General features: G+C 38.9%; 1 protein-coding gene across 1 annotated transcript in view; it reads right to left on the bottom strand.

The window, feature by feature from the left end:
• Positions 1-25085, bottom strand: part of EYS (eyes shut homolog) — an 873960-nt gene that overhangs the window by 105062 nt on the left and 743813 nt on the right. The window contains exon 40 of the mRNA XM_027809136.2: positions 23037-23257. Within this exon, the coding sequence (XP_027664937.2) occupies positions 23037-23257 (221 nt within the window). The remainder of the gene's footprint in view (positions 1-23036; positions 23258-25085) is intronic.

The following is a 25085-nucleotide window of genomic DNA, read 5'->3' as shown; positions in this document are numbered from 1 at the left end:
CAGCGCGGGGCTGGCACAGGAGAACCTGTCCTCAGGGTGCACATGGGGCTGCATGAGGTTCCTGAGCATGCTGGTGCCTCAGTGGCATGACAGCAGAGGCAGGGATGGACACTCAGCTGGAGCACCCACATCTCCACAGGAGTGTCTGCATGTGAGGCACCCACGCTTTTCATTGCTTGCAAAATCCACACTGCCTGTGAGGGGCTGGGTGTGCACAGCCAGCTGTGCATGTGTGTGTGTAGTCACAGAGGGGTGCTTAAAAATTTGTAGATGTTTGTTAATATTCTGTAGTGTCTAATACTGTGGTGTATCTGTGGCATTGCTGATCATGATCCTGAACGTTTTGTTCACTTATTGCAATGTAATTAATAAACCAATAATTATACATCATTAACAAATCAATAAATTACTTTGGTCCCAATTTAAACTATATAAATTAAACAGCTTTTCCCTGTGACAAACATCTATAAAAATTTTAAGATAGGAAAAGAACTGCCAGTATAGGCTGCATCTAGCTTCTTATACTATGTAATTCTGAATGTACAGAGGTGGTTGTGCTCATGTATTTAGGAAACTCTGTAAGTCAGAATGAAAGTACCAGCTAATTTTACGCACTGCTTGGAGCTAGGAAGTGCTTGAAAGCAAACAACCTGAATTACTGTCTGAGACAACCTAAAGTTTGTCTAAATTGAGAAAATAGGTGTCGACAGAATAAATTGCAAATGTGGGCATCCAAATAATTATCCATATTTCACTGTGGCAGATCTATTTCCAGCTGTATCAAATACAGATGAAAGCACTTAATGGGACAAAATCTTTGAAGCATTCAGCTGGCTAAAACCTGATGCAAAGGTTCATAGTCATGTTCTCCATAGAATAAAGCAGAGCCCTGAATTAGACTCCCACTTTTCAGACAGAACTAATTGGTTATTACTTAAATTTCTGTACTCTGAAAAGAATCAGCCCACTTTCCTTTTTTCTTGAAAAAGAATTATAGTCAAAACAGAAATAATAAGGCAAACATAATGCTGTTTACCAGTAGCTATGGTGAGTGCTTGTAGGAAGAGGTAATATGTTCACAGAGGAAAGAAAAAACCCTCACTGTCTCCTCTTTAGAGTAAAACCAAGCCATACCAAACCAGTTCACTTGTTAATATGTGTTGTTTCTTTACCCAAGGAAGCACAGTGGCAAGGAAACTTAACTTCCTACAGTTCAATGCATTAATTGGAAAATTGTTCTAGGAAGAATGTCATTAACACTTTAGGAATGCTGTGCAGTATCATTATATCATCTTTCTGTGCTAAAGAGCTCTGTTAATAGCTGACAGCTTTGTAATAATTAACTCCTTACAGAAAGCAGGATGACAGCAAGGAGGGAAAATGTTAATAGTTCAATGCAATAGTCAGGATTATTGCCACACTATCATTAAAAATTGAATCAAGTAAGTCTTCTATGTGTAACACATCCTTGAGATGCTGGATTCTTGTTCACGTTGATGTGGTTCTGGGACACAATATTGATTTGATGATCCTTTTGTACTAAATCAGTATTGAGAAAACAGGTCAGGTTTATACTCCTCCACATGTTCATTCCAAAAGAGAGAGATCTAAAATTACTTGCAGTTGTCCTCTCTGTTTGCACTGCACTTACTCAGAAGACATTTTTAAGCTGGAGTACAAAAATGCTGTACTGCTTAATCATAAACTAGTATGCATTCAGCTAACAGTGGGCTCTAAGGAACACATCAAGTCATTGTATTTCAGTAACATGAAATACATATTAATGCCTAAAATATTGAAAGACAAATGTGACAGAATTGACTTTATGTTAGTGCAGAGTTTACGATCTATCTCTGCTGTTATTCGTCAGGCCTGTGTGGATCACTTAGTCACTTTGTGGTAAGGGTTGCAATGTCATCCCAAGATGAAAAAGACATTTTTTTCAAAGGATGAATTCTCAGACTTCTCAGCAACACATACGCTTATGTGTGACTGCTATTGCTAGAGATAGAACAGGTTTTGCCCTTTCCTTTGTCCCAGAAGCTAGAAGCAAGTGGGTTTCTCTTCCCCAGTTTCACTTTACATTGACATCCATAGTGACACACGGTAGCAGCAAGCCAGTGACACCACAGCAATTTCTCTCCTACAGAGCCATTCATGCAGCAGTCTGAAATTACTCAAATAGGGCTTTATTACTCTGTTTTCCATCTCTCGTTATACCGCCCTGTTTCTGCCCTACTAGCTGGGTACACTCTCTGAAAAGAGTAATACAATTGGACAAACTTTTAATCAGTAGGACTGCGGTGGTTTTGGTGGTATCCCCCCTGCCCCTAGTCTTTACCTTCTACCCACAGAAACCACTTAATAAGTTCAAGACATTTTTATGCATGCTTCAGACTGCAGGTCCTTCATTGATTTCTAAGGATGATCCATCTGAGTATGGCAATGAAACAAGCACCTTAAGAACTTCCATTAGGTTCTGAATGAGACACTGTTTCTCAGATTTCCCTCCTGTTGTTTTCTGTTCGGTTCTATAATGCAGATCAATACAATCCAGAGTTATCCTGGATGAACAAAAAGTTGTTGAATGTATCCAGCTGTGGGCTTGATTAGATTTTCACTTCATTGGTATAAATCAGAGTAACTCCACATAAGGCAAGGGAATCTCAGCACTCTAAAATGGTGTATTCTCAGACGTAAAACAGCAACTAAGCTCCATTTTCTTTCATCTTCTGCTGGCAGTGTTAGTTCCAAATCCTGCACCACAGGATGACCCTCCATTACATGTAAGCACTGAACTGTACAATTACTAATTATTAATGATTACAATATTTGGGCAGAGAGGAATATGCCCCTAACATCTGCTGGCAAGAAAGATAATTGGTGATGCAGTCTGAAAGAATATGTACTTCTGCCTCTATGACTCAGATGTCAGCGCATAACTCCTGTTTGAAGAAAGGCAAGTGTTTTGAAGAAATGCTGGTTACAGGTATAAGTTAGCTCAAACAAAAGGCAGTTCTGATGGATGGCTGTAATATGTTGATTTTATTTCTTTAATAGCATAATGTGTTCCTGTGTTTTTCCTTATACTCATTCTGCTTTCAGAAATGAGAAAAAAAAGTTTTTAATTCCTATATTATAAATGCAGGATAAAAACCAATGTTTCCTGTACTGTGAATGGAAATGAGCTAGCAGTGCCATGCAGGCTTTTGCCTATGTGCTTACACACTTCACTGCACAAGGATACTGTAATGAACATAGCATTTCTACTGAAATACATAATTCACTAAATCTCACTGGAACTACTTACATAAGAAATCCTTTTGGGAGTGAAGTAGCTTGATCGGCCCACATAAAGCACTCTTATTCAGTGTAGCATAGAAAGTGAAATGAAATCAGGAAGAGAATAGGAAAAAACCCCCCAGATACCACAGCAGTAGTGATAAAAGAGGATACACTTGAAGGGAAACAAATAATTTCCCTTCCTTTCCATGCACATGGAATTTTTCATGCCAATATTTACTAGGTTAAGCAGTACAGAACAATTATTAGAAGTAAGGAACCCTGAATTTTCCTTATTGGAAAAGGTACTGCAATAAAGCATAGAACAAAAAAGGTGGGAGCAGTCACAGAAAATGGCACACCACTGCTGGGCATCATTATTTCTATTCTCCTGAGGTCTTAATTTAGAGTGTGCTTGTTTTTGCTTTACTTTTTAACAACTGCAGAGATAAAAATGTGGTGGGGAGGAGGGACTGAGATTATAAGAGACAAAGAACATTCTAAACATCTTGAAATAGTTGCAATACACAAAACCACAATGACTAACCAACACAGTACAACCTTCTTTTTCTTTGGTCTTTCTGGTAAATCTCAGAGTGTTTCACATGTTAGCTGACATAAGGATTGTCAGAAGCTGAGTTTTTTTCTCCTCTATATGAAATTTAAACTCTGCAACATTTCTGCCAAGCTACTGCCGGTAGGAAGGTGCTTTTATGAGAAGAAAATTGCGTGAATATGCTACTGGGGGATTTACTTTCTCTGTAGTCCTAGTTTTAAATGTCATAAAAAGCTGGGAAAAACCCCATTACTACCAGCTCTGTAAAGTCCTCCTTTAGCTCACCTCTAAGATATACTTCTTTTCCAGAGAGGCTTTAGTGCAAGATCCATTTCTCCAGCTGGGAGTGGGTGGCATTCCAGCTGTAGGCAGCAGTAACCCACAGCTCTTCTGTTTCTGAACCTAGTGGAAGATTAAAACCAGCCCAGACACCCAGAACAGTGTTTCACTCAGATGCAGCAGAACAAAATATGGTTAATAAGGATTTTTCCCAGCCAAGGATCCCATGGTTTTCCTTGTAAAAAAAAGGAGTTTTTAAAGCACCCATTTACTTAAATTATGATCTCTAAGTGAACAAACCAAGTATTTTTCTTTACCAAGACAACAGCTATTTTGCATACATGGGCTCTCGGTTAGTGTATAAATCAAACGTTGGAAGACTCAAACGAAAAAATTTGACATAAAAGCAACCTTTCTCATTTTGTCCTCAATTTTATTGTTGTAAATTGGTGTAATTGCACTGGGTGAACTCAGGATGCCCTGGTTATTCTTTTGGGTTTGTGGCTAAGGTTGTAGTGTTCTTGTCTAAGGAAAGTTAATTGTACATGTACCTAGCTTTTTAGTGTAAGATGTATGATGATAGAACATGTGATCTGTGTTAAGGACTTGAGAAATACTTGTTCTGGTTTTGGATGGGATAGAGTTAATTTTTCTTCCTAATAGCTCATATAGTGTTGTGTTTTGGATTTAGTATGAGAATAATGTTCATAAAACACTAATGTTTTTAGTTGCTAGTTGTGGCTACGTAGTGTGTATACTAAGTCAAGGACTTTTCAGCTTCTCATGCCCTAACCAGCAAGAGGGCTGAAGTGGCACAAGAAGCTGGAAGGGGACACAGCTAGAACAGCTGACCCAAACTGACCAAAGGAATATTCCATACCATATGATGTCATCCTCAAAATATAAAGTGGGGGGAAAGCTGGCTGGTGGCTGCTGCTTGGGAACTGGATGGACATCAGTTGGTGAGTGGTGAGCAATTGCATTGTGCATCACTTGTTTTGTATATTCTAACTCTAATTATTATTATCATTATTAATATTGCCACTATCATTGTTATTATTATTATTATCTTCCTTTTTCATCTCATTAAACTATCTTTATCTCAGTGCACAAGTTTTAACACTTTCACTCTTCTGATTATCTCCCCCATCCTACTGAGGCAGGGGGAGTAAGTGAACGGCTGTGTGGTACTTAGTTGCTGGCTGGGGTTAAACGCTGACAATGTACATTGACAAAGTTACTAAAAATGTGTATTATTAAGACCAGTCTACAGAAATCAGTTAAAAATTTTAAAATCCAGGAGCTAGGAACTACCCAATTCATATTAAAAAAACCCCACCCCACCCCAAAATATGGATAAACCCATATTTATAAACAAAAATCATATATACATACATACCAATTTATCCATGCATACACTTATATAATAATAAACAACTGTTTCTGCTAGTACACAAATATTTATCCATAAAAAATGGATCAAATATTTCTAGGCAGAAAAAAAAGATATGTTAACATAAATTATAATTTTGTACACATTCTGCACGTAGCAAGATTAGTTTATACCCACAAATGCCATCTTGTTCATATTAAATCACAGCATTTTGCCGTCTAAGTACAGGACAAACATCCTCTCATTTTAAAACTAAGTATTATAACCCCACATCTGCTCCTAAATCAGCAACCCAGCTTTAAAGACCTGCTTGAAAATAAGCAAGCAACTGTCCATAAATAAAAAGAGCATCCTGATATGGAATCCTGCTCCATCTCAGTATTGGCTATTGCCTTGCATTAGTTCATATGCAAAACATGCTCTCCTACAGATGGAATCCACTTGTCCTTGCTATTAAGTGAAACACAGTAGGACCCAGACAGCATTTGCTGAAGCCAAAAACCAACGTTATAATTTAGCCTTGAATCTTGAGCTGGCATAACTATCACATTATAAATCTGGATGCTGAGTCTCAACACTTGTAAAGCAAATAAAATAAATTCCTGATTGCTTTGTCTTTTTCATTGCAGTTTAAACATACATACTAAAGCTTGATTTCAATGTTATAAACATCTTACATTTGTCCACTCGAAGAATGTAAATGCCTAACAATTAAAGGTATCTGCCAAAAGTGTAATAAATACAGTTTGTCTACTTTAGTGTTTTTCAAATTAGGGAAAATAGTAAGGATACTCCAAGACTGCATCATTTTCTAAAATGTGAATAGCTACATTTAACTTATGGTGAAACCAGATGCATGTTTATACATTCCATTTTTGCTCCATCATCCCTGCAATCCCTCCTCCATCATGTGAAGGAGCTCTATTCCAAGGGGCAGCTTGTGTCACAAAGCCTGTGTCCCATTTCAGCTCTGCTTCCAAGGTTAAAGTGAATCTTAAGTAGGCAAATTTCACCCTGGGGAAGGCGAGGGTATAAGAATTGTACTGACAGAATTAGAAATTGAGAGAAAGCACCAGCAAAAAGAATTGGTTCATAATTGTTTCTGTGTAGTTGCCAGGTTGGGGGGTAGGTTTAGGCCTCCTGCCTAATTGACAAGTTTGGTATTAGTCACCAGCAAGAATTTTTTAGGATACTGTCTTTTGGATAAAAGAAGAACAGGGTTGTATCAGGCACGAACTGAGGGAAAAGAAATTTAATAAAATTATCAAGTGTAAGTGTATCATATAATTTGGAGTTAAAGTGTCTTACAGACTGTGTATAGACTTAAGCAGAAGGGGAGATTCCAACCCTTTGGCAAACATTCACCTTAACTTCTCCATGAAATCTGCTTGGGGGAAAGCTAAGAAAAGGTTAAGAAAGCTAGCCACCTTTCAATACGCATTTTATTTGTTAATGGTTCTTAACTCCAAATGATTTTCAGTCCAATTTACCCTAGACTTTTCTAAATAGTTTATTCTCTCCATTACATTAGTGTATTTATCCCAGCAGTGACTCAGATCCATGTAGTAATATCATGAATACTAATGAATGCCAAGAAAAAAAATCTGGATTACATAAAATAACATAACGAAAACAGCCTTAGCTTGAATTTTGGGATTTAAATCAATCTCTGAATATTTTGGTAAGATGTGAAGTCCATAATTAATCCCTGAAGGTATCCAGGAAAGAGCTTATTTTTGGGTTAATGAACTACCGTGCTTGGTTTCCAGCCTGGAAATACACTGCACTGTTTCTGAAAATGGTTTACAGAATGGAAAGTGGATGAATAATTGGGCGAGTCTGACAACTGAAATATAATGATGCTATACTATCATATTATATCCTACTATTCTTCCGCCTACAGATAGTAGCAGTCTTCATGCTTTACTTGAAGATTTGTGTTCAAAATGCTGTTAATAACTCAAAAACCCTTGTTGTTGAGAAGAATATTTTTAGGTTGAACATCTGTGTTATTGATGCCATACCATTTTCTAGCATATTTCTGTGTATTTTACAGTGACTCTGGTTTTTCCAGACCCTTGATATAAATAATTCAGAAGAAACTAAATTAAATTAACACTGTGAATTAAAGCAGGGCTAAGATTGTCTTCAAGAAAAAATAGAAAAAAAAGAAGTTATTTACAGGACAACTGCATCTTGAACAAATGCTGTTCATTTATATTTCATTAATAGTATTCACTCCCAATGTACTCCAGTTTGCATGTCTGTAGGGGATTTACCTATTTTCTTGGTGTCCTCATCTGTACAGCTGGGGGAGATTCAAAATAAACCTAACTGCCCTTAGCACCCTCACCAACAATATATTATAAAACTCCTTAATATAATAAAGAGAAGGCAATTATGAACAAAGGAATAATACATACAGCACAACTATAGCCACCATATAATTAAATTGTTTGAGTGCATATACATCCACATCTGTTTGTATCTGTGTTCCCACATAGTTGATGATTGCAGCAAAGGTGATGACATGGTAACTAAGTTATGAAACTTTACATTCTATTAGCAGCTTCAAAGGCTATGAAGAGAGATGTCATGACCAGAACTTCTGGAACCGAAGGCTTACATACCCCTCTTTAATCTTGAGAAAATTTGCAGGGTAATGTAGAGAGAGATCTCTAATGTAAATAACAGTGCTGCACAGAGGAGCCCTTATAACTGGCAGTTTCAATAACTTTAAAAAAATACTCCATATGATAAGCAACTGTTTTCTGTCTGGGCCATTTCACCTTGCGGGATTCCTGACGTGTTCCCTCTCACTGGGCTTTTTCAGAACTCAAGTCTCATTTATATTACAGCCTATTGAGACATGATGTGAAACTGCTAGCACTTCTGTACTCTTTTATGTACACACCAAAGTAAACTATCCGTTAAAGTACTTTATATGCTAATATATATAAATGAGTAGGTTGTCCAAGAACTTATGACTATTTCATACGGCCCAGGTCAAATGTCACAACCACATTAGAAGATGATAAGAAATACCAGAACCAGCATGGTCAGTCTTTTATGTAGCTTATCTTCAAAGCAATGAAATGTGGTCTTAGCCGTCCATAAGACTCCTTGCTGAGGCAATGTCAGAAAAAATCTAGTTCACACGCTGACCTCCAAGCCAGATAAAATTTCCAGAGCATGAAGTAAGGTTAAATTGATGGGCATGCTGAGAAGGTGACCTGAATACAAGAGAACACAACACCCCTTACTGAACTCTCATGCCTTGTGGAGTAATACAGATCATGCCTTGACTGCCCTGATCCGCCAACTCCTAACTCCTAAGCACTCTCAGATTTTGAAGCAGAGAAGAAGCAATACCAGCCCTACTCTTACAAGCACACAAAGAACATACTTTAACTGGGTATGACTAATAAGTCTGGTAATAATACAAACACAACTACTAAAAAGAGTAGTATGTCCCTAAAGGAAACATTAAGACTTTTAGAGCTATGCAGAACTTTTTATTTAGTAATATAGTATTCTAGCTCTAGATAGGTAATTGAGCAGTATTGATAACAATAGATAAACAAGATAGACAACAGATAACTACTATTGAAAATAATGTCATTAGCTTTCAAGGTTGTTGTGAAATGATTTTTATTTTCCCACAACTAGTCTACAGCAATGCTAGATGGTTCCATGTGTTATGGAAGATGCCAATGGACCCATATTAGGCATTGTGCTGACCCCTTCTACTATGATTTGAGGTAACCCAAGGAAGGTCCTGGTGAAGGACATATGTGAACCTGGTGAACCTCAAATTTTTGTGGTTCTAGGGTTCTTTTATGTTCATATCTCCTAAGTTATTATAGGTTTCAGACAATCAGTCTTCAAGAGCAGTGTTTCTTAAACTTTTTTGTCCAAGACAGTCTTTTCTGAAGAGGGATGCACTAATTCTCTAGCAGGACACCCGATAATTCTTAAATCTCTGGATTCTTTATGAATAACATATTGATCTTCTGTGCTCCCCTCCACTTAAGAGTAATAAACAACTTCAGTAATTCTTACCTAGTCAAAAAACGCCAAAACATTCCAACCTTCAAAAAATTAGGACTGATATTTATTCTGAAATAACTGGAACCAGTTGTGGGGAAGTCTGCACAAGCATGCACATATTGATGCACGTCAACAGACAGTGAGAAAAAGTGGGGTACTAGCAAGGTTACCTTTGCCTTTGAAGAGTCAGCTGGATACCTGTGGATACTCTGGGTACAGGTTGAATGCCTCCTCTATATCTGTCTTTCTCCTCCCAAAAAGCTCTTTTAGCTAGGTTTGGCTAGCTGGAAGAAGACTAATCTAAATGCATTATATGCATGCACACAGAGCACGAAATTCCCATGACTATGTGGGTACCACTTTTTGTATTTATTTGTACACATAATCACAAAGCTGGCTGGTTCTTCTAAATCCAAAAAAACATAGGCTACTTGTAAAAAAAAACACCATTTCTTACCTCTCTAAAAAGCAAATTTAAATAAATGCTGTTACTGAAAAAGAAATAAAGTAACAAAACCAAATTTGGTGACACAGCAACCTTCTGTATCAAGGTGGTATCTCATCCAGACTTCCCAAATTCTGTTTAAATATTAAGCATGTTCCCGAATTCAACAAGATCCCAAAGGTGAAGAAGGCTTCTTTAAACCATAATCAAAATCAGTTCAGTTATGTGGCCTCAGATAAACTTCACTGTTCCTTTCAATGATAAGCTCCCCCAAACAGGGATTCAGAACAGTGATATTCTCAGCCATTCAATCTCCAGTCAACCATGCTAGTCAGCACTGAACTTTCACAATTTTTGTCTTTCTTATGTAATTTTCATCGCTTGAAGTGTAGAAATCTATCACTAGTAGGTAGGTGCATATGTTAGGTTAGCAGCAAAGGAATAAATGTTCTAACATATATTACAGATAGTGCGTTATTCATCTTCTCCAGTATCAGCCTTGTAATTTTATTGTGATAACTTACAGTAAACAGCTAGAGGATATAAGGGGGTACTTATGGAAAACATATGCATTTCACTGGAAGGATTATCTCTGAGGAATTTTTGAAAACCATTAGTACAAAGAATATGGCGCATTTGTCATTCTTCATACACGTACTACATGATAAAACATATAACAAACAGTACCAGCTATAATATTTGTCAGGATTTGGAAAGAAGAGAAATTCTAAGAATCTGTGCACTACTTCTACATACTAATACTACATACAAATAGGTATGAGTAGTGTTTTGAGTATTCTATATACACATAAACATCCCAAAGGCCTCGGAAAAGGACATTATTCAATTAATTTTGCTGATACGTTGTGTTTTAAAGCTTCTCCAAATAAGATACCTCTTCTGGAATCAAAGCTATTAGAAATGCTGATTTGGTTCTGCTGTAATTCTCAAAAATCATGTTACATAGTATTTCTGAGAATTGAGTCAAAACATTCTAAGATGACTGGTATTAAAACGGCAGTATTTCAATACCCAGACTAAAATTTTAGCTATGGCAGCTTCTCTGGTTTAAATACAAAGGAATTGATTCATCATGCTTAACAAATTTTGTGCACAGCTTGCACATTGTTTTCAGCATGTTACTTTTCACACTAAAGATAATACTGAATCTGCGGACCTGAGAACATAAAACATCAATTTTTCCAAAGACATTTTTAATACAACAACCACTATACTGCCTAAATGACAGGGAAAGGATGTCATTCAGGGAGGTCTTGACAGGCTTGAGAGGTGAGTGCGTATGAACCTCACGATGTTCAACAAGGCCAAGTGCAAGGTCCTGCATGCGGGTCTGGGCAATCTCAAGCAAAAATACAGGCTGGGCAGATAATGAATAGAGGGCAGCCCTGAGGAGAAAGGCTTGGGGGTGTTGGTGCATGAGAAGCTCAGCATGGCCTGACAATGTGTGCTTGCAGCCCAGGAAGCCAACTGAATCCTGGGCTGCGTGGCCAGCAGGTAGAGGGAGGTGATACTGCTGCTGTACTCAGCTCTCGTGAGACCACACCTGCAGTACTGCATTCAGCTCTGCGGCCCCCAACGTAAGAAGGATGTGGACCTCTGCAGTGAGTCCAGAGGAGGGATACAAAGATGATGGGAGGGTTGGAGCACCTCTCCTCTGAAGGCAGGCTGAGAGTTGGGGTTGTTCAGCCTGGAGAAGAGAAGGCTCTGGGAAGACCTCACAGCAGCCTTCCAGTACTTCAAGGGGGCCTACAAGGAAGCTGGAGAGGGACTTTTTACACGGGCTTGCAGTGATAGGACAAGGGGCAATGGCTTTAACCGGAACGAGGGTACATTTTGAGTAGATATTAGAAAGAAATTCTTTACTGTGAGGGTGGTGAGGCGCTCGAATAGGTTTCCCAGAGAGGGTGTGGATGCCCCATCTGTGGAAGTTTGGATGGGTGTTTGAGCCACCTGGTCTAGTGGAAGGTGTCCCTGCCCACGGCAGGGGGTTGGAACTAAATGATCTTTAAGGTCTCTTCCAACCCAAACTATTCTATGATTCTAAATTAAAAACAGAGAAAGGTTTATTCTTTGAACATTATTTTTTTCTGTTTGCTTGGATTATTTTTCAATTGCCAGAATTTGTTATTTCAACAATACTTCTATAATAAATGATTTTCTGAAACAAATTCTGAAGAGCGTACTATATTTTAATCATTAATAAAGAAGTTGCATATTTTAAAGTTTAAATAAAAAGAACAACGTTGGATACTAGTCTATCCATTAGTATTTATGAGTTCATATTTTGCTATTTCCTCATACAGCATCATCGCACATTTTCCAGGGGATATACAGATGTTTTGCCCAAAATCTGAAATATCAGCTCTTAACACTGCCAGCTTAATGGACCATGGTTTTGATATCTTAGTCAAATCTCTTCTCCATACTACTATACTCAGAGGGATAAAGTGTCTAAAAATAAAGTTTGTTAAAATGGGAATCTCTTTCTGATGTCAAGAGTGAGACACACCTAGTTAATTTAATCTAGTCTTGAAATAGATATCCTAACACAATTGTGGATTAGAGCAATTAGCTATCATCTAAACTTCAAGGGCAAGAAGTGGGGTTAAAATTTCAGTTCTTGCTTTAAGGAAAATAAGTGGGAGAAATGGATTTAGTTCAGAAAAAAAGTATGCAGAGTTTTTATATGGGGTTTAATTGAAATGTAATTCCTTTTACCACAGAGATCAACATGGGTAAATGAATTCTTTATTTGTTAATACTTAGTGTTAGGAAAATTTGAGACGAAATTTTCTCTTCTGCTTACTTCACTTTCCTGTGAAAATAGGATCTAACAACCGCATGTCCAACAGGATTTTGTTCATTCTGAGAAGCTCAATGGCATTATCTTTCCTACCTCTCAAAAATTACGTGAAAAATTTTTCTTAAGAATGGCATTGTTTTTTCCTAAGATTGTGTGGAATCTGAAATGCTGAACAATCTCTCTGCCAGAAAAATGAAACAGTTTGGAAATAAGTTCAAATGAACATTTTTCTTCACCACAGACCAATTTGAAGTAAACGTTAGAATAAACAATGGATTTCCAAATGTGAATCTCTTTCATAAGTACCAAATTCCATCTGTACTAGATAAATAATCTCAGTAAAAGTACAGGATACAAAAAATTCAAGCCCCGAAATTAATCTTCCTAAATAATGCTGTGTGCAAGCATGAATCACTATAATAATACCAGCATTTTCTGGAGTTTTAAAACATCTAAGCATCCTTTGTATTGGCAGATCTGCCCAAAACCCAGCACTTTAAAAGGAAGCAGATTGTATTCTTCATACAAGTCAGTACTACAGAATTACATATGCTACAAATCCTGAAAAGCTCTGAAAATACACAACCCTCACCTGGAAATCATCTTCCTTTGAAATCAACTAAAAAGAAATTTAATCCCTTTGTTTGGTTTATCTTTCTGCAAGAGTTGAATACAGTGGAACTTAAAACATCAATTCTGGACTTAATATGGATCTTAGTGAAGCTAACTAGGATTTGGATTTGTAAAAATCCCAACAAAGAGATGTTCTAGACAATATGTTGGCCTGAGTCTCAGTCTAGAAAACAGATCTATAAAAAAGTTCTTGAAATATGATCAGTTCTGCTATTTCTGACTATCTAGTTCCCTTCTTACCCAGAAACACCTACATCTAAAGCAGATAGAAAATCCATGAACAATTCTAAAAATTTGGCCTGCAATGCTGTTAGCAGTTCTGGGAGGTGCTTCAGTACTCCTTGGTTTGAAAATGGGCACTTATTCTCATGTAACAATTTTATCTTTAATTCAACACACAAATCAAGCTGGAAGCAAGCTGCAGGTTTATGCTAGAAATGTGAGAAAAGCATCAATAAGGGCATAAAAGCCCACCCTTCGACGAATACTTTCAGCCAAAACCTGACACAACATGCATTTTGGTTTATGGGCACAAGGAAGCACAAGAAGTATTTCTGGCATGTGATCTGGGAAAGGTTCAGGATGACTGCCCTTTGAACAGGAAAATGAGATGTAAAAAGAAAGTTGAAAGGAACCTTTTAGTGTTTCCAAAGTCTCCAGTCTGAGCTCCTTCTTTTTTTCTAAAACCAGTCATATTTGTAATGGCTTTTTCTACTTTTTATTTTAATTAATATTGAGGATATATACTAAGAAAAGACCACAAATTTTGTTAAGTCACTTCACCTGGTCTTCTCAGTACCTATAATATACGGCATTCTATCACTTAACCAAGTTCAGCTATAAAATTTACTTAACTTACAGGAAAGCTAAGCTAGAACTCATTTTATAACTTAAAGAAAAGGCATTCAAAACCTTAGCAAATGAACTTTAGGAATTTGTATGTGGATTTAGGAATTAGGAGTTTGGATGGAATTTTTCATTTGGTGATCAGTTCTTTAAGGCTTAAGAAGAAATATGTGATGCCCCAGCATGCAGAAAACTGTTTCTGAAATATGATTTCAGTTGTGGCTTTTCCTATTTATAGCTGAAAGTGTACCATCTGAATGTGACCTACATGTCCAGGAAGGTATTTCTTACATTATCGAGGGATGAAAATTAAAAAATTACATTCCTTGTGTATTTTTGGTTATTACAGCATTCGTGGTGGTTGAAATCTGAAGATAAGTGTGCCTATTGAAATCTAGTGCTAATTGAGTTTGATTTTTCGGTCTTGGTTAATTGATTAACATTAATGGACCCATCTGCTGCACCAATACATGGAGAACAACAACAGTAAGAATAAATATTGTGAGAATAGTTTGAGACACTGGAAACATGATTGTTTGTGGGAGCAATTAACTCTGAAATTGTACTCTGCACTATAAAAGCTAAACTTGTCTATGTTTACATCTTCTTGAGTCTTTATACAATTTTAAACAAATGTATTAATCAACCAGTACTAGTGTAGTGGCTGACATAATTGTCAAATCATTAGTGAAGTAATTTTATGAGTTTATTTCCCACACACAGATGTGTCTTCTTAATTAACACTAAGCTTGGTTTGCAACATCTGGCTCATATGATCAGGGGACCACACAGACTAAGAGTTCCCTAGGTTAATCTTTCCATGTCCTTTTCAAACACATACTTTCAAATCCAGTGAGCACTGAAATCACAAAATTTGTCATAGAACGACGTGACACTCAAACTCTAAGTTTACTGAATAGTTGTCATTTTTTTCCTCTGAAATTAACTAGTCTCTGGAATTCTACATTAGCATGGATTTAAAGTGCAGTAAAAGAGCTAGAGAACTTGCAATTCTGCGTCTAAAAGCAGTAGAGCATTTACATAGGAGAGTACTTTGTTTTTAAAAACTAGTAAAACAATGGCTCTGTAAAGAATATAGATTTCTACTGAACCACTCATCAGATACAGCATATATTTAAATACTCTTGAAACAGCATGGCTTTTGCCCTATTGCACTGGTTTTGGTTGGGATAGAGTTAATTTTATTCACAGTAGCTAGTATGGGGCTATGATTTGGATTTCTGCTGGAAACTGTGTTGTTACCACAGGGATGTTTTTGTTACCGCCGAGCAGGGCTTACAGAGCCAGGGCCTTTGCTGCTTCTCAACCTCACCCCACCAGTGAGGAGGCTGGGGGTGCACAAGAAGCTGGGAGGGGACACAGCCATGACAGCTGACCCCAACAGACCATAGGAATATCCCATATCATATCACAACATGCTCAGCAATAAAAGCTGAGGGGAAGAAAGAGGAAGGGGGGACATTCAGAGTTATGGCGTTTGCCTTCCCAAGTCGCTGCTATGCGTGCTGGAGCCCTGCTTTCCTGGGGATGGCTGAACACCTGCCTGCCCATGGGAAGTGGTGAATGAATACTTTTCTCTGCTTTGCTTGCATGTGTGGCTTTTGCATTCCCTATTAAACTGTCTTTACCTCAACCCAGGAGTTTTCTCACTTTTACCCTTCTGATTCTCTCCCCCATCCCACTGGTGGCAGTGAGTGAGCAGCTGTGTGGGGCTTAGTCACCAGCTGGGGTTAAACCATGGCAGTCATATACACAGACAGATATTTAGTCAAATAAATGGAAGCTAGATAACACACTTTTTCTCATATTAAGTTGGAGCAGATCTTAACTTAAAAAGAATGAAAATAATTAGAGATTTCCAGTTCCACAATATGATACATTCAGTAGTTTCACAGCAAAATGGTAATTGTGTAGCCTGTCCCATCACCACAGCTCTGCCTGGCCATCTCAGGGCTGTATCTGACTCTGGTTCCCCTCACTGGGCTTGATCTTGATCCTGATCCTTCACTAGTGGATCGATGCCCTTGGCTGCCCTGTTCCTGGCTTGGGTGGTGGGACAAGCCCTGGCTGACAGGCCCTGCCCTGATGGACCCCTGGGGAGCACCTGATGCAGCGCGACCAGATGACAGGGAGCTGGTGGCCCCTGCTGCATCCTGAAATTTTGTATCTGAAACCTAGGTGCCTACTAATCCTTCTCTCTTGCTACAAAAAACACAAAGAAAAAATTTCTTTCTGTCAAATAAATTTCTTCTGCATAACTATTGTAATTAATAATATGAACAATACAATAGTATTTTTGTACTCTGATGATGAGAAAAGGCAAGCAACTTTCTTTTAAGAATGACTGTAAAAAATGTTTCTTAATGAAACACACCTGTCTATGCCCAGCAGTATGTGTTGTAAAGCTCATCATTCATTATAAAACATGGCTAAGATATTCACCATGTAATACTTCAAGTCCCTTCAGAAGCAAAAGGTCTAATTAGTTGCCAAGAACCTGAAGAATAACATGCGATGAAATTTTTTTTTTACCACTGAACAGTGTAATCGAAACAAGTGGCAGAAGTCTTAAACAAGTCAGTAATAGTTTTATATGAATTGTCTAATTGTTGATTATTTAATCTGATTATTTTTTTAAAAACCAACTTAGTTTTTTTATAGTAATAAATATGCAAATGGGCAGTTAATGGTGTGGATGGGCATATGTTTAACACTATAGTTATGGCTCTCATTGGCTGCAGTCTCATGAATATAAACTCATCTGAAGATAAAACAGTTGTATAGTCCACATGCACCACTTGAACACTGGAACTGGAGCCTGGAAATTTTTCCCCATAACCTACACACAAAATGCCCTCCTTTGGCTCTTCAATTCTCCTGCTCCACACACGACATGGTATGAACCAAGTTGATGTGACAGGCTGATGATCAAGTAAGTAATCAAGTAAGAAATTACAGTGGAGCGGGGGGAGATTACTCCTATCTTTCAGCTACAAGAGGTACCAAAGGATGTTTGTAACCAAAGCACTGAAGAAGGAAGGTGACAACAAGCCAAACACACTTAAAATTGGTCCATTTACTAAACAGTACCCACATTTAGTAAACAGATTCCTAGTATTAGCAGGCACTGCTTGGAAAGAAGTACAGGGAGATTCTATAGCACAGAATCTCTCACTGTTCCTTTCAGGAAATGCTTCACCCACTGAAGCACTGGACTTAGCTCTTAAGACAACAGACTCAGAGGAACAAACCTGAAGGATTGGTCAGGTCCAGATAAAAGAGGTTCTGGAGCCAGACCTACCAAGGCTGATCAGGAGGTATACAAGTGATTGTTTTCCCATATATCTTCAACCTGCTCAAACCTGTGGAAAATGGAATTGGTATGCAGCAAACCAAAGCATTCCCCAAAGAGGTTTCTGACCCTGGCATTCTGTCAGGTTGAGTCTGTGTAAAATGTCTGCCAGTACTTCTGAAAAATGGCTGCTAGCAGAGGCAAATTTGCATCCCAGCTTCCCACCCTGTTTACATCCTCTGCAAATACAAAAAAGGAATTGGTGCAGATAGGTAGACAACTTAACAAGAAGGGAATCTTTTAGATCTATCATACTTCTCAGCAAAGCAGAAGTGATTTGGTTGATAATGTGTTATACAGAGATGGAGCAGTCTGTTCTCATGTATGTTTAATTCTCCAGGAAAGGGAATACTGCACACATTATGGACAAAATAAACCTTCAGGACACCAAGGCAAGGTAGCCTGGGAGGAATACAGAGAAATTGTCCAAGCAGCCAGGGATCAAGTTAGGAAAGCAAAGCCCCGACAGAGTTAAAGATGGTCAGAGACATTAAGGGCAAGAAGAAAATCTTCTATAGGTATGTTGGCAATAAAAGGAAGACTAGGGAAAAAGGGATATGGAGAAGGCTGAGGTACTCAAGGACTTTTTTTGCCTCAGTCTTCATTGGCTTCTCCAGCCACACTGCCCAAGTTGCAGAAGGCAAAGGCAGAGATTGGGAGATGAAGAACCACCCACTGTAGAAGATCAGGTTCAAGACCATCTAAGGAACCTGACAGTGCACAAGTCCATGGGACCTGACCTGTATCCATGGGTCCTGAGGGAACTGATGGATGAATTTGCTAAGCCACTATCCATCATATTTGAGAAGCTGTGGCAGTCCAGTGAAGTTCCCACTGATTGAGAAAGGGGAAACATAACTCCCATTTTTAAAAAGGGAAAAAAGGAAAGCCTGGGAACCTACAGCCTGGTGAGTCTCACCTCTGTACCCGGCAAGATCATGGAGCAGATCCTCCTGGAAACTGTGCTAAGGCACATCAAAAAAGGAGGTGATTGGTGACAGCCAGGACAGCTTCACTAAGGGAAAATTGTGCCTGGCAAATTTGGTGGCCTTCTATGATGGGCTTACAGCGTTGGTGGATAAGGGAAGAGCAACTGATGTCATCTACCTGGATTTGTGAAAAGTATTTAACACTGTCCCCCATGACATCCTGGTCTCTGAACTGCAGAAAACTGGACTCAAGGTAGGGACCACTCAGTGGATAAGAAATTGGCTGAATGGTTGCATTTGATAGCTGCTTAAGAGCTCAATGTCCAAGTGGAGACCAGTGATGAGTGGCATTCCTCAGGAGTCGGTGCTGGGACTAATGCTGTTCAACATCTTTGTTAGCAACACGTACAGTGGGATTGAGTGCACCCATAGCAAGTTTGCAAATGACACCAAGCTGTGTGATACGGTTGACTCTCGGGAGGGAAGGGATGCCATCCAGAGAGGTCTTGACAGGCTTGAGAGGTGAGTGCATATGAACCTCATGACGTTCAACAAGGCCAAGTGCAAGGTCCTGCATGCGGGTCTGGGCAATCTCAAGCAAAAATACAGGCTGGGCAGATAATGAATAGAGGGCAGCCCTGAGGAGAAAGGCTTGGGGGTGTTGGTGCATGAGAAGCTCAGCATGGCCTGACAATGTGTGCTTGCAGCCCAGGAAGCCAACTGAATCCTGGGCTGCGTGGCCAGCAGGTAGAGGGAGGTGATACTGCTGCTGTACTCAGCTCTCGTGAGACCACACCTGCAGTACTGCATTCAGCTCTGCGGCCCCCAACGTAAGAAGGATGTGGACCTCTGCAGTGAGTCCAGAGGAGGGATACAAAGATGATGGGAGGGTTGGAGCACCTCTCCTCTGAAGGCAGGCTGAGAGTTGGGGTTGTTCAGCCTGGAGAAGAGAAGGCTCTGGGAAGACCTCACAGCAGCCTTCCAGTACCTCAAGGGGGCCTACAAGGAAGCTGGAGAGGGACTTTTTACACGGGCTTGCAGTGATAGGACAAGGGGCAATGGCTTTAACCGGAACGAGGGTACGTTTTGAGTAGATATTAGAAAGAAATTCTTTACTGTGAGGGTGGTGAGCCGCTCGAATAGGTTTCCCAGAGAGGGTGTGAATGCCCCATCCGTGGAAGTTTGGATGGGCGTTTGAGCCACCTGGTCTAGTGGAAGGTGTTCCTGCCCACGGCAGGGGGTTGGAACTAAATGATCTTTAAGGTCTCTTCCAACCCAAACCATTCTAGGAATCTATGAAGTTACGATTCTATGATTTTTGGATGCAGAAATTGCTTCTCTAAAGACCACTACCTAGTAACGTATCCAAGTTAGACCTCCAAATCCCAAGAGGTAATCTGTTGTAATAGTTTTTGTTTGCAGTCTTGACAGCTAAGATGAATAACCTCTGAAAAAGCATACTGGATTCTAAGTGAACCATTTGAAATCAGAGATGCAGAACTTGGATGTGAAACACAGCATCTAGATCTTTCTAGAAAGGTGATGTTTACTAAATAGAGACAGTTTCTGAACTGACATAATAATGTATGTGCATTCATATGAACACCAGAAAGCCAGGTGAGAAGAGAGGGAAAAAACAACCTCCCTTAACCCATTCTCTCTAATGCAGCCCAGCATGCTGTTTTGCCTTCTTGTCCACTAGGGTACCCCCCTGACTCACTGTCAACTAGCTGTCCACCAGAACTGGTAAATCTTTTGCTGCACAGCTGCCTTCCAGCCAGTCAGTCCTCAGTTTATAATGGTGCCTGGGGTTATTGAACGCCCTTTTTAAAATTTTCAATGTCACATTTCCATTTGTTAAACCATACAAGATTCCTGTGGTTCATTTCTCCAGCCTGTTGATGTCTCTCTGAACGGCAGCAGACCCACCTGGTGCACCAAGCACTCCTCCTTGCTTCATAATTAACCCTTGTTTCTGGGGCATATCCTTTCCCATCTTGTAGATCATTAATGAAGCTAAACGGTATTGGATCTCATATTGAGACTTGGGGTACTCTGCTAGTGACCAGCCTCCAGGTAGAATTTGTGTTGCTGATCCTTTGACTTTTTTGAACCTGCCCTTTAGCCAGTTTTCAGTTCACCTCACTGTGCACTTATCTAGCCAGTATGTAATAAGTTTGTCACCAAAGATCTTATGGGAGGCAGTGCTAAAGCCTTCCTAAAGCTTAGTAAACAACATCCAGTATTCTCCCCCATCCATCAAGCCAGTCACCTCATTGTGGAAGGCTATCAGGTTGGTTAAGCACAATTTCCCTTCCATAAATCCACGGTGATCACTCCCAACAACTTTGTTGTCCTTCATGTGTATGGAAACAGTTTCCGGGAATAATTTTCTCCACCAACTTCCCACAGATCAAGGTGAGGCTAACCATCCTGTAGTTCCTCAGATCCTCATACTTCCCCTTCCTGAAGGCAGTCTTCAGGAACCTCTTGCAATCATTTTGATCTTGCAGAGATTATCAGGGTTGACCTTGCTATGACATCAGATAGCTCCCTCAGCACTCGTGTGAATCACATTAGATTCCATGGATTTATACATGTCCAGTTGGCGTACATGTTCTCTAATTTGATCCTCCTCCACCAAGTGTAAGTCTTCCTTGCTCCAGACTTTATCCTACAGATCTGAGAGGAATAGGATTCCTGAAGCCTAATCAATTGAAGCCTTATCAATAAAGCCTGAGGCATAAGGCGGCACTAAGTATTTCAGTCTTTTCCAGATCCCTTGTCACCAGAACACCTGCCCCATTCAGCAGCAATCCAGCATTTTCCCAAGTCTTTTTGCTGCTGGTATACTTGTAGAAGCACTTGGCTTTGCTCTGCATGCCCCCTGACAGAGAAATCTCCAGGTGGACTTTGGCTTTCCTAACCCTGTATCTGTGTATTTGGATATTTTCTCTATATTCCTCCCACACCATGTGGCCATGCTTCTACCTCTTGTATGGTTCCTTTTGATATTTTGTCAGGAGCATCTTGTTCATCCATGCAGGTTTCCTGGCACTTTATTTCCTGCTCATTGGAATGGATCATTCTTGGGCTTGGAGGAGGTGATCTCTGAGAATCACTTAGCTGCTATAGAAAAACATGCTTCTATAGAGCTGCTTATCCCTGGTTTGCACATGCACAATCTTCCACGACTCCTCTGGACTGAAGAGCAGTGACCCATTTCAGAACAAAAGTGTTTCTGTAAATGACTGAGGCCAGCAGTTGGAAAGCAGAAATGCAGGAAACAAATCCAATGGTCATGCATTACACAAGACCAAAACTTTAAATGAAAAAGTATTCCATAATGGTAGAATACAGACCAATCAGTAGAATGACAGAGATATAGCAAGGAACAGCAGAGGCAATATAGACTCATTACTCCCAAGTACGCACTCAGTTTCACCAGCAAACTGTGTATGTTTTCATAAAGTTGCCTTGCTTGTATTTGTGCTCTAGTCAAACAAGACTTAATGATCAAAAACTTGTTTGGTATTCTTTGTGTGCTCACATCAATCAAGAGAGGCACAGAAGCACCCCAAATTCAAGGTCTCCTCAACCTAAGAAATATACAGTGGTCCAGAATTTAAAAAAACCTTTAGAATATATTCTGTTCAGCATTTGCCTTAAAGCTGAAGTACAACTTTTACAATAGACATGGCAACTACTTCACAAATTCTATCAGTTTTAAATAGAAATGTGGTTACTAAATGCTGAGTGCCTTAGACAATGATCAAGATACTATGACTTAAAAAGTTACTGTGCTCCAACTGAACCATCACTGAACTGAACCATCATCCTCTGTGCTTTTAGCTTATGTCTCTTTTGGACCCCGTTTCCTCTTTCAGCATGATGCACTTTAACTTTCAAAGGTTCTTTGACAATACTTCTTCGCACATGCTGAAGGTGCTGACTACTTGTTACTGTTTTCACAGCATGACGATGAAGGCCTATGCTGTGTAACCAGGAGCACACTATGAAGATATGTGAGAGTACAAGGCCTAGTAAGATGAAAAGTTGTTAGACAGAAGAATGAGATCTTATGTGTTTCTGTCCGAACTATCTATACAAAGAGTCTGATTTAGTCACCGAGCCTTGCAGTGGAACTGATCCAGTTGATCGCAAAGAAATTCTGGCAGCAACCCAATATATATGCCATGAGGGCAATAGAATTACATTTTATAACTCTTCATGTAAGCAAATAAAGTAAAGTATAAAACCTCTCTGGTTAGGCATGAAGATGTCATATTTCTTACTTAACATTATCAAGGCAAAAGACTCACAAAATGATTACTCCATTCCACAGAAAATTATTTCTCATTAAGGATGAACCTACCAGCCACAGAGTATAAATAGATGATAAAATGATTAAAGAAGTAACTCTTACCTAGTGCAGGTCCCACCATTGCGACATGGATGATAATCACATATCGGAACATTGCAGTTCTCAACATTCCTCCCTCCAAGAGCCTCATCTATGATGAACAACTCTTTGTTGTTCACTTGAAAATCCCTAACACATCCTTTATAGCCATGTATCTGCCCAGCACATTGATGAACTTCTTCATGAACAGGAACATTTCCAAGGAAGATTGATCCAAAGGTGATCTGCAGAAACAAAAAAAGAATCATCAGAAAATAATGTGATTTGTGATGTTACTGTAAGCAATGAATGAATAATAATTAGAGATAAAGGAAACAGCCATTACCTGAAGCTGGCCAAAAACTATGATACTTGGTGAAAGGATTCTTTTTTAAAAATGTGGTTCTCTATTTTATTTTTTTTTAATCCATTCAAAGAGAGTGGTTTAATGTGCTTGCATATCTTCAGTTGTGTAAAGCAACATACATCCCATGAAACACAAATTGGAATTCCCAGCCTTAACCACAATGAACATGGTAAGGTTTCCTCATTGCTTTCCTCATTCTATACTATGAGTTTTACAATCATGGTTGAGAGTTGGTGCAGGAACACAGGAGAAGCTGTAGACTTGAAAATAAAGCTTTTCTATAGGATCTGGGACGTACAGAACCCCAAGGTAAGGGGAATACAGAAAAAAGATCTTAATTTTTTTTGGATGAGTGATGGAAAACAGACCACTATACTGAAGCCCAGAGATAAAAGGAATTTTTTTGGCAGCAAATTCTAGAGCCACAAATGCCTAGACCATTCTTATAATGGTGTCACATAAACACCCACAATTATTTCATACTGGGACTGACCAAATCAGATTAGTGCTCACTATGGTATTTCCTATGTTATCTGACCTAGGAGTCAAACTCTTGACCATTACATATAAAGGATCTGTGACTCATTTAGCAACGTGAATTCTACTCCTCAAGCTGATGCCTGACTTTCTGGAGTTCTTACATGGGGTTTCACTATTCGTACATTCCATTACTAAGGAAGTTTGTCTGTCACTAAGAATTGAAAAAATAATAATAAGCATATCACACTGTCTTGCATTTATTTGTATGACACCATCAATCCAGAAAAAGGGTGAAACCTAGCCAATTCAAATTGAGTAGGAAAAAACCAATGGAATAAAAAATATATCACAGTATGTGTAAAACATGTGAAGACATAATTTATAGTGAAGGGGCCCTTCACTATCATATTCACACATCAACTCTAAAGAACTAGGAACAGGAGGAAAACATCCTATTGATTTATCTGGAATTCACACATCTCTTATGATCTTGCTTTGCTGTTTCCTGTATTGCTTTTATCAGTCCTGCAGCTATGTTGCTGATGATTTCAAGTGAAACCTGGAGATGCAATGAACATGAATACTGTCAGATATTCTTCTACTTACAACGTCTTTTATGTAGAAGGGAAAGAAAAACCCCCACCCTACTTCTTTTAGAGTACAGATAAAATCAAATCAGACTTTTCATTTGGAAGGAATTCAAAGATAGTGGCTCAGCACTTGTTGAATGCATTTCATATCTCTTGACTTTATCCCCTTTCTAACAAAGCTATAAACCAGCATAGTTACAACCATGATTTTTAAGCAGTGTTCGCAGACAGAAATTTTCTCTCTGCTTCTGAACCTGTTACAAGAATTAAGCAAAGTATTGGACTGGAATGTAAAGGGACTATGATTAAAAAAAGTGTTTTTAACACTCCTCTTGCAACAAAATCCTTTTATTATTTGACTTATTTTACAAAAGCACTGACCTTGGGGGCAGATCAGAGTAGCACAGAACACCTTCAGTAGGCTCTGCTCAGTTTCTCTCTTCAGTGGATTTTATCACGTTAGAAGTTCAAACTCATGCTAGTACACAATAATACACATTCTTTCTATAAAGATCCTGTTCTGGATGGAACTGGTTTAACCAGAATATATTTTAAGGAAGCACATAGGAAGAATTCCTGTAAGTCTTGTTAATAACATAACAGGCTTAATATAATGTTACATTAACATTATATTAA

Source organism: Falco cherrug, chromosome 6 (assembly GCF_023634085.1).
Source record: "Falco cherrug isolate bFalChe1 chromosome 6, bFalChe1.pri, whole genome shotgun sequence".
NCBI classification, from domain to species: domain Eukaryota; kingdom Metazoa; phylum Chordata; class Aves; order Falconiformes; family Falconidae; genus Falco; species Falco cherrug.
The sequence above is the reverse complement of the archived record's forward strand: the minus strand, read 5'-3'. Positions and strand labels throughout refer to the sequence as shown.